General features: G+C 56.2%; 3 protein-coding genes across 3 annotated transcripts; 1 reads left to right on the top strand and 2 right to left on the bottom strand.

Annotated features, from left to right (window-relative positions):
- The first annotated feature begins 581 nt into the window (after nucleotides 1–581).
- LOC124656980 (probable carboxylesterase 12) lies at nucleotides 582–1,695 on the top strand. The gene has a single exon (XM_047195625.1). The coding sequence runs from the start codon at nucleotides 582–584 to the stop codon at nucleotides 1,524–1,526; it is 945 nt and encodes a 314-aa protein (XP_047051581.1). The 3' UTR covers nucleotides 1,527–1,695.
- On the bottom strand, nucleotides 1,469–2,691 carry LOC124658115 (tuliposide A-converting enzyme 2, chloroplastic-like). Its single transcript, XM_047196547.1, has one exon. It carries the CDS (start codon nucleotides 2,616–2,618, stop codon nucleotides 1,611–1,613), a length of 1,008 nt encoding a protein of 335 aa, XP_047052503.1. The 5' UTR covers nucleotides 2,619–2,691; the 3' UTR covers nucleotides 1,469–1,610.
- Nucleotides 2,692–6,927: 4,236 nt separating this feature from the next.
- Nucleotides 6,928–8,044, bottom strand: LOC124654036 (tuliposide A-converting enzyme 1, chloroplastic-like). The gene has a single exon (XM_047193069.1). The coding sequence runs from the start codon at nucleotides 8,000–8,002 to the stop codon at nucleotides 7,064–7,066; it is 939 nt and encodes a 312-aa protein (XP_047049025.1). The 5' UTR covers nucleotides 8,003–8,044; the 3' UTR covers nucleotides 6,928–7,063.
- Nucleotides 8,045–9,709: the final 1,665 nt, after the last annotated feature.

The raw sequence follows: 9,709 nt of genomic DNA, 5'->3' as shown, positions 1-9,709 counted from the left end.
CAGCGCAACACCGCATCAGCGATGCAAGCGAGGGCAGAGAGGAAGCAAGGTGCGGGGGAGAATCTAGAGACTAACGGCAACAACCGCGCGGACAAGACAAAACTCAATAGTGTTGCGTCAAGATTTGTATAAACAATCGGATGATCCAAAAAGTAGTTGTTTGCCAATTGAAAAATAGCTAACTATTTGTTAGGAAAAGTGTATTTCTTTCGAAGGTTGAGCTGAGCACGAAGCATCATCCCGTAAGTTTGTTATATCTCTCCATTTCCCACTTTTTCTGTTTTCCAAGTACACCTTTTTTTATTTTCATAATGTCAGCCCAACAGGTTGAATCTCCCAGCTTGGATTCCAGCAAAGCAATAGGCATGTTCTACCACACACTGCGTCGTCTTCTTCAGTTCAGCAAACTTAATTGTTTTCTCGGATCTGAATCACACCCATCTCTGCTCGGCTGTCAAAGAGACAATAGGTTCATTAGTTTAAGACGAGTAGACAAAATTGCCTTCCTAATCACGAGCAATTCCGCAAACCACACTCACTCAGCTCAGCACAGCACAACACAGCACAGCGCGGCCACGCCCATGGAGTTCCCCGCAGTCGCCGACGAAGTAGCGGTGGACTGCGACGCCTTCCGCATATACCGGAGCGGCAAGGTGGACCGCCTCTGCCGCCCGGCGCGCGCGCCCGCGGGGCTCGACCCGGCCACCGGCGTCACCACCAAAGACGTGGTCATCGACGCCGGCACGGGCCTGTCCGCGCGGCTCTTCCTCCCCGCCCGCCCAGCAGATCCCTCCAAGAACAAGAAGCTCCCCGTCCTCGTCTTCTTCCACGGCGGCGCCTTCCTCATCGAGTCCGCCGTCTCCCCTCAGTACCACGGCTACGTCGCGTCCCTCGCCGCCGCGGCCGGCGTCCTCGCCGTCTCGGTGGAGTACCGCCTCGCGCCCGAGCACCCGGTGCCCGCCGCCTACGACGACGCATGGGCAGCGCTGCGGTGGGCGGCCGAGGCGCAGGACGAGTGGGTCGCGGAGCACGGCGACGGCGCGCGCCTCTTCCTCGCGGGCGACAGTGCCGGCGGCAACATCGTGCACAACGTCCTGATAAGGGCGTCGTTCGAGCCGGCGCCGAGGGTGGAGGGCGCCATCCTGCTGCATCCCTGGTTCGGCGGGAACACGGTGGTCGTAGGCGAGGACGAGGCGATGGCCAGGGACATGGCCGCGGTCTGGGAGTGCGCGTGCCCGGGGGCGGTGGGCGGCGCGGACGACCCGAGGATGAACCCGATGGCGCCTGGCGCGCCGGGGCTGGAGAACCTCCGCTGCGAACGGATGCTGGTGTGCGCCGGCCAGAAGGACTGGGCGGCTGCCAGGGACAGAGCGTACTACGCGGCGGTGACCACGAGCGCGTGGCCCGGCGGCGCGTCGTGGGTCGAGTCCGAAGGAGAAGGGCACGTCTTCTTCCTGGAGAAGCCGGACTGCGCCAACGCCAAGGAGCTCATGGACCGTGTCGTCGCCTTCATCGCCGGCAACTGAGCAATAAACGGCCGGCAGACCCGGCAACCATAGCCAGCCGTGGCACAGTCAAACTGAATCCGATGCACATGTGCCCAATTTCATTTACAGAGCAGACCTAATGTTACAATCCGACGCACATTTACCCCGGTTGATGAACGACGCAACAGCCGCCATTTCCTTCGCCGCTTTCTCCGCCGCGACGGAGCTGGTTCTCGCTCCGCGTTTCAGGAGGTAGTACAGGTGCTCCTCGCCGTCGGTCTCGTACAGCGCAGCCTCCTCCCCGCCCCACGCGCTGGCTCCCCTGAGCGCCTCCACGTACGTCCGTCCCCTGTCCCTGGCGCGGTCCAGCTCCGCCGTCGTCACCAGCACCCGGCGGCACCCGAGCGCCGCCCACGCCTCCGGCGGCATCGCCAGCGGGTTCGAGAACGGGTGGTCGATCCCGTACTTGCCCGCGCAGAGGAACCGCCAGATGCTCTCCGATCTCGCCGGGATCGTGGCGTCCGCGCCTTCTGACGGCAGCGGGGCCGTGCCCATGAACAGCGGGTGGAGCAGCACCATCCCTTCGACTTCGATCCCTCCCGTTCCGGCCCTCATCACCACGTTATGCGCCACGTTGCCGCCGCTGCTGCTGCCGGCGACGAACAGCCTGCTGGAGTCGCCGTGCTCGGCCAGCCACGGCTCCACTCCCCCGGGAACGCAGCTCGCCGCTGCCCAGCGGAGCGCGGCCAACACATCCTCGTAGGCGGCAGGGATCGGGTGCTCCGGGGCGAGCCGGTACTCCACCGACACGGCCACGACTCCGGCCGCGGCGACGAGGGCGTTGACGTAGCCGGTGTACCTCGCGGAGAAGGCCGACTCGGTGACGAACCCGCCGCCGTGGGCGTAGACGAGGACCGGGAGCTTCTGGGACCCCGAGACGCCCTTGGGGAGGAAGAGCCGCGCGGCCAGGCCTGTGGCCGCGTCGATGAGCACGTCCTTGGAGGTGACGCCGGTGGCGGCGTCGGTGCCGGCGCTCTTCCGCGACGTGCTGCCGAATCGCTGGACGCGCCCGCTCTTGTACACGACAAGAAATGGGCGGAAATCGATTTCGATCTCCTCGTCGGGATCCATGGCGTACGGCCGGAAAGGGAAATGCGCCGGCCGGACAGCTAGCAGGTTTGCGGCGGAGTGCTCCAGTGATCGAGTTGCTGTCTCACCCAGGTGTTTATCAACCGATGTTAAACTATTTTCAACTCCACTCCGTCCACATATTTTTGTTTCCAAAATGGCGTTATATATAGAAGGAGAGAAATAGTTTTACAAGAAACCCAGACGGCTGCGAACAGCTACCACGGCAAAAAATGTACTACGGCTGGTGCCAACGCAGGCTATAGCGCGGGCGGTACCGGCCGCAGCAAGGCGGTAGCGGGGCGGTAGGCGGGCGAGACGGTAGCAGCGGGCGGTGGTTCCACCGCCCGGCGATAGGGGCGGTACCGCCCGCCTATAGCCCGCGTTGGAGGCGAGAGCGGGGCGAGAGGGAGGCGATAGCGGTGCTAGTGGGGGCGGTAGAGAGGCGGTAGGAAGGAGAGAGAAGTGAGAGCTGACACTATAGCCGCGCGACTCGCGACCGTGGGGTGAGAGTGAGGTGAGAGTGGGGTGATAGTGAGGATAAAAGCTGACGTGGCGAGGCTATAACGGGTGATGCATTGGCACCAGCCTACGTAACACAAATTTGAGAAAGAGAACTACAAATTACGTGTTTGACCATCAAATATGCAAAGCTGGACAGCTTTGTTGAAAGTCAGAGATGTCTATTTTGCTGGTCTACAGGTTGAGTTGAAAGAGTCAACCTTGTGAGATCGTGTACATACAAGATTTTTTTTTTTTTTTTGATGGATGTGTACATACAAGATTGACAGTACCACTAGCAAATGATCGACCTTCATGAAAGCCCGTTCGTTTAGCGCGGAGCGCTCTCGTCGCACGCGGAGCCGTCTCAGTGAACATATTGTTACGCGTATCTAAAAGTACAACTATAGCAAAACAACAACAAGAAAAAAGAAGTACATCCAAATACACCCGTAGTGAAACCAAAAGTACACTAAAATGCAATCGTGTTGAAACAAAAGTACAACTGGCAGGACCGGAGTGAAATCTCTGCATTAGGCCGGTGCCAACGCGGGCTGGAGGCGAGGCGCTACCGCCCGCGGCGGGGCGGGAGGCGGGCGGGAGGCGGGCGGGAGGCGGGCGGGACGGGAGCGGCAGGCGGTGGCAGGCTCGCCCGGCGGTAGCGCCGGCTGCCGCCCAGCTACCGCCCGCGTTGGCGGCGGGAGTGAGGCGGGAGCGGGGCGGGAGGCGGGGCGGCGCGTTGGCGGGCACGGAGTGGGGCGGGAGTGGGGCGGGAGTGGGGCGGTAGCGGGCGGGAGTGGGGCGGGAGTGGGGCGGCAGTGGCTGAGGTGGCGCGATGTGATTCGTCCACCTCCCGCCCCGCCTAATGTTGAGGAGAGAGAAATGCTGATGTGGAGGAGAGAGAAGTGAGAGCTCTCACTATAGCCCATGCATTGGCAAGGTGGGGTAAGAGTGGGGTGAGAGTGGGGTGAGAGTGAGGAAAAAGCTGACGTGGCGAGGCTAGAGTGGGGCGGTGCATTGGCACCAGCCTTACACGGACAATGACGACACTTGTGGGCATTGCCACCTCCTTGGAGAGAAATAGTTTTACATGAGGGCATTTCCAGCGGCGCGACGCATTTCGGACGCCCAAAAGTGGTCGGCAGCGTCCGTTTGCGTCGCCCAGCGGACATATTTTGACCGCGCGTCCGTTTGCGTCTGGGTGTGCTCCCACCGGGGCGACCCATTTTTGAATTGCAACATAGTTTGATCTTCATACAATTCCTTTGGCTTTCTACCACGAGCGATTGATTACATATGAAAACCAAACATAGAAAGTACATAAAAACTATACAAGACCTAAACTACTTGGTTCCTGACGGGCCGGCACCGTCGTTGCGTCGCTCCGTGGCCTGCTTCTCCGCCGCCTCCCGCGCGGCCGCTATGGCTCGGTGCGCCGCCGCGTCCTCTTGCAGTGCGCTCGCTCCAGCCTCGCGTTGGCGGCCTCGTCCTTGAGCGTCTCGAAAGACTCGACGAGGGCCCGCCGCTCCGCCGCCTTCTCCTCCGGCGTCGGCGCATCGGGGTCATCGGATGACCATGAAACCTCCGAGTCGAGTCCTCGGCCGCAGCGGCGGCCGCCGCCCGCGCTGTTCCAGCTCGGCGTCGACAGCCGCATGGGCCACCCGCTCCTCCTCTCGCTTCCTTCTCCACTTCGGCCCAGGGCCGCGGCGTCCCTGACCGGGTGGAGGAGGTCGGTGCTGTCGTCGGAGTCGAACCCGTCGTCGGAGCTCGAGGCCGGGGGAGGTGGAGTGGGAGGTGAAGGTGGAGGTGGAGGCGCGGTAGCCTGGCCGCGCCCGGCGCTGCTCATGGTGGATCTACTGAGTGGCGCTACGGCAGCGGCGGCTAGGGTTTAGTGCGGAGGAGATGAGATGCTGGCGCCCCTGTTTATATAGGTCGGAGGCAGGGCGACGGCCGCGCCACGCGGGGCATCGCCATTACTACGCGCGGCACGCGAGGCAGCCGCAGACCGCCGAGCGACGCCTCGCCGCCGCATGCGGCGGAGAAGACGCATCGACGCTGCGTCTGCTAGCTGCGCACGCTCGCGGAAGCCGAGGCACGCCATTAACGCGGCCCTGCAAAGGCTGCGGCGCGCCGCCCGCAAGTAATGCCGCCGAAGACCTTGCGCGTCCGCGCAGCGTCCGCCGAGACGCAAACCTGGCGCATATTTGGCCAGGTTTGCGTCTCTGCGGACGGCCCGGTCACTTTGCGTCGCGCCGCTGAAGAGGGTGCACGACGCATTTTTGGTCATGGCGGACACAAACGGTCGCTCAGCGACCGTTTGCGTCGCGCCGCTGGAGATGCCCTGAAACCGAGTCGGCTGTCACCAGCTGCCATGGTGAACTCCACACTCTAAATGCATGTAAAAGCTTACTAAAGAAAATGTAACACCAGATTTGAGGAAGAGAACTATTCCACTGGTTTATAGGCCTAAGTGTATCCCTTGATAGCCATTTCGATCAACATAATATAAATTATAGTATACAACATAAAAATTATATCATTAGAATGTAAAAAATCTGAAGTTTCCAATGATGGCTATACATAAATCCTATAAATACAATCAATGCAAATATTACTTCCATAGGGATTGGTGTTAATTAGCAAAAACACATATGGGGGCTTCGAATTTCACCATGCGCCCCTGCCACGAGCGTCAGAGAAAACCTTAGATCTAGTCTTCGGATCATCCGGTGGCATGGCCATGCCGTTCCCTCCTTGGGGAGTTGCTTAGGTTGTTCATGGTATCCCCGGTGCGTTAGTTTGAGTCGGTGTTGGCCGCTGCTCAGACGTGGGCTTCGGGGCGCAGTGTACACCGTTGCAGGCACTTCTTGGTTGACGCCTCCTCTAGTTGTGGTCCGCTGCCACCATTCACTCGCCGACTCCTAGGCGCTAGAGGGTGGGCTCTGCATTGACTTGAGCCAACCTAGAGTTGGAATCGGTCTTCTAGAGCTTCCTTCTTTTGTTGTCACGTGGTTTAGGAGTTCATTGTATCGCCTCCTCGCCATTTGTGGCAAGAGAATGTAAAACAAGTCCTCGCCGTTTGGTGGCTATGGTTTGCTTTGTAAGATGTGTGGTGTTGTGCTTGTATCATGTGGTACGGGTTGTCTTGGTCTTCTTCTATCAAATTGATATGCCTCGCACTGTGTATCCTAGAAAAAATGACATGTTATAAAGGACGCCACTCATAATTTCATAGTGACAATCTGAGAGCCACTGATGGAGGGGCAAGGACGACGGGCGCTCTTTCAGCTCACACTATGTAGTCGTCGCTAAGTGGTTTAAATACCAATTTATATTGTTATTACCTTTTCAGAGTTTTTAACTACTACGGATAATTATGAATAGATTAGTGGATATTTTATTGAGAGTGGTGGTTTGGCTCATGGGACCTTATGGTTCCCTTATTTTGAAACGCATCTTAGATATATTTTAAAATGTAAAAAAAAACTGAACTAAAAATGTGCACGTACATTTTCACGCGTTACACGCCAACAAAGTCATTTTATGAAAAATCGACTTATCGTGTGAGGTGTGTACAAAAATAAAATTCGATGCTAAAAATAAAGCTTTTCACAAGACAAATTTTCTCTTTTTTTAATTGGTAATAAAAAATATCGGTTTTTCGTGAAATTTGACGAACGCGCAGATATTATGGAGATGTACGTGTAAAAATTTTGTTAAATTTTTTCGATATTTCGAAAAATATTTTTGTGGTAGATGAAACATGTGCACCCGGGAGGCGAATTAAACTTCCAATATTTTATAATACTAGGATAAAGAAAGCTCAATTCATGGAATTACACCTCGTACCGCCCGCCATGGCTTATTTTATCTTTACTCACTACAGTAAAAGATCACTCGGTTTCGGAAATAAAATCAATCGGACATGCACAGATCAACTCCATCGATCAGGCACCGGCTATGAAGGCGACGATGCGGTCCATGAGCTGATTGGCGTTCCCGCACCCGGGCTTCTGGAGGAAGAAGACGTGACCCTCCCCGTCGGACCCGTGCCAAGCCGCGTTGCCGCTCCACGAGCTGCCGGCCACGGCGTCGTGGTACGCGCGGTTCCGCGCGGCGAGCCCGTCCTCCAGCCCCGCGGTCACGAGCATCCTCACGCACCCGAGCTTCTCCAGCGCCGGCGCTCCCGGCGCCAGCGGGTTCATCCTTGGGTCGTCGGCGCCGCCCGCCGCGCCCGGGCACGCGTAGGACCAGAGCATCCCCGTGACCATCGTCACCGCCGGAGGTTCCCGCTCGATCGGCGTGCTCCCGCAGAACCACGGGTGCAGCAGTATCGCGCCCTCCACTCTCGGGCCCTCGCAGTCCGCCGCCCTCATGAGCATGTCGTGCACGATGTTGGCGCCGGCGCTGTCGCCGGCGAGGAAGAGGCGGGACAGGTCCCCGTGCTCGGCGATCCAGCCGTCCTGCGCCGACGCCGCCCACCGGAGCGCCGCCCACGAGTCGTCGTACGCCGCGGGGAGCGGGTGCTCCGGGGCGAGGCGGTAGTCCACGGACACCGCGAGGACACCGGCCGCCGCGGCGAGGGCGTTCACGTAGGTGTGGTACGTGGTGTCCTTGGCCGAGCCGATGAGGAAGGAGCCGCCGTGGAAGTAGACGAGGACCGGGAGCTTTGCGGAGGGCTTTTCTTGGAGGTTGGGGAGGTAGAGTCGCACGGTGAGGCCGGTGTCGGCGTCGAGGATGACGTCCTTGGAGGTGACGCCGGTTGACTCGTCGACGCCGGCGGGCAGGATGGGTGACGGGTTGAGCCGCTCGATCTTGCCGCTCTTGTAGAAGCGGAAGTACCCTGGGGCATCGAACGCCACCGTGTCCGCGGCGTCGGCGTCCATGGCCGAGGAGAGTGAAGGAGGTCGAAGGTGTGGCCCTTGCTGTGCCTATCAGCTTGGCGAAGCCAGTCAGGTTTAAGTGGCGATAAGGTGCCAAGTCAGCAACAGACTGAGGAAGTGCGCACGACCACACTTCCTTTGAGAATGCCACGATCGGATAATGCCATTAGTGGACGCGCTTGATTTGCACGATCTGACGGCAGTGTATGGCGAGTTCTTTTGCTGGCAAAAAAAGAACATAAAGATCAGTGGCCAAGTACTGATGGTTGCGGGGAAACTACGATCTGCAACTAAATAGCTATTTACTCCCTTCGTTTAAAAAAAATAAGATGTTGAAGTATTTTCTTCACGAGTCTTACTTACAGAAAATAATCGTACAAGATAACGCGGGCCATACGGGCCTCTAGAGGGTCGTACGTACATATATCAGATTTTTAAATTTTACAATTATGACTCCGCTTACAAAGGGGTATTGGAAGATCTCAACCATTATTGTTTTTGACACACCCGACATTTCCCAAGGGGGGAGCACCGGAGTAGAAAAGTTCACTCACATATCTAGTCTATTTTTAATAATCCCTCCGTCCCACTAGAAGTATCTCAAAAGGGACACATGGAGTATGTAGATTCACTCACTTTAGGTTATATCTATTCTACTTTGTAATACCTAAAACATCTTACATTTTCAAACGGAGGGACTAGTAGTTTGTTGCCTATGACTCCATGGTTATATGCACGACATGGACGATCTGGAAGCAGAGGAACGCAAGGGCAACATGAGGGAGCAGAAATTAGTGCACCAAATGGTGGTTGAGATCATACAGGAGTTCCACCTATGGGAGAGGGCTAAGAGAGGAGGGAGGCTAGATATAGCGAGAGAGTAGGCCTAGACGGAGGGGGTGGCGTGTGTGTGTCTCAGCACTGTTGTGCTATCTTGTACATTGCTATGCTCTTTTTTCTATAAAGATAAGGCACGTTTTACGCGTGCTCTAGAGAAAAAAAAAGTAATTTGTTGCCTATATAAGCTACCACTATATCTTTTGACGGAATTAAAAAATATGAATCCTAATTTTATTTCACTTTTCTGCAATTCACTATTTATTTAGTTCTTGCAATTTACCTTTTTATCTACCGATTTATCTCAAATCTCTCTTCTTCTTGATCCCAGTTTCGTCACATCCATCGAAATCGACAAAGTAGTATCAGTGCGGTTCAATCACTTAAGAGAGAAAGCACGTCCATTCGTATGTGGAGAAATACTTTTCACGCGTCCCATCCACTGGTGTTGTTTAACTTTGTTTCATGTTTAAATAAACTTGATGATATACCCATGTACGGATCTCAAAACACCAGATCAAAGGATAACACATGCATGGAATGGAACCTCTCGTGCACCGGGGAGTTGTTGTGTTGTTCATACGTGAGAAACAAGCTGGATGCCGGCACAGGCACATCCAAGATAGCTCATCTGCTCCCTCATCATCTTCTCCGTCCTCAATCGGCAAATCGATGGGTCCTTGCCTCCTTTGCTTGCCGCTCCAAAGGTGGGAGGGGGTGGAGACCCATATCTGTGCTCGGTGTAGATCCTTAAAGTTAGGGCATTATCAATTGGTAGCGGTACAATGTTGTTGATAATAACTTTGTGCAGAACAAGAGTAAGTTGTCCCCTACTCCTCGTCCATCTTATCGGCGACGGTCTTGTCGGTGACA

This window comes from Lolium rigidum, chromosome 5 (assembly GCF_022539505.1).
Source record: "Lolium rigidum isolate FL_2022 chromosome 5, APGP_CSIRO_Lrig_0.1, whole genome shotgun sequence".
Lineage (NCBI taxonomy): Eukaryota > Viridiplantae > Streptophyta > Magnoliopsida > Poales > Poaceae > Lolium > Lolium rigidum.
The sequence above is the reverse complement of the archived record's forward strand: the minus strand, read 5'-3'. Positions and strand labels throughout refer to the sequence as shown.

Bases quoted from the DNA above. Each gene is read 5' to 3' on its own strand.
- LOC124656980 (XM_047195625.1), top strand. From the start codon at position 582: ATGGAGTTCCCCGCAGTCGCCGACGAAGTAGCGGTGGACTGCGACGCC.
- LOC124658115 (XM_047196547.1), bottom strand. From the start codon at position 2,618: ATGGATCCCGACGAGGAGATCGAAATCGATTTCCGCCCATTTCTTGTC.
- LOC124654036 (XM_047193069.1), bottom strand. From the start codon at position 8,002: ATGGACGCCGACGCCGCGGACACGGTGGCGTTCGATGCCCCAGGGTAC.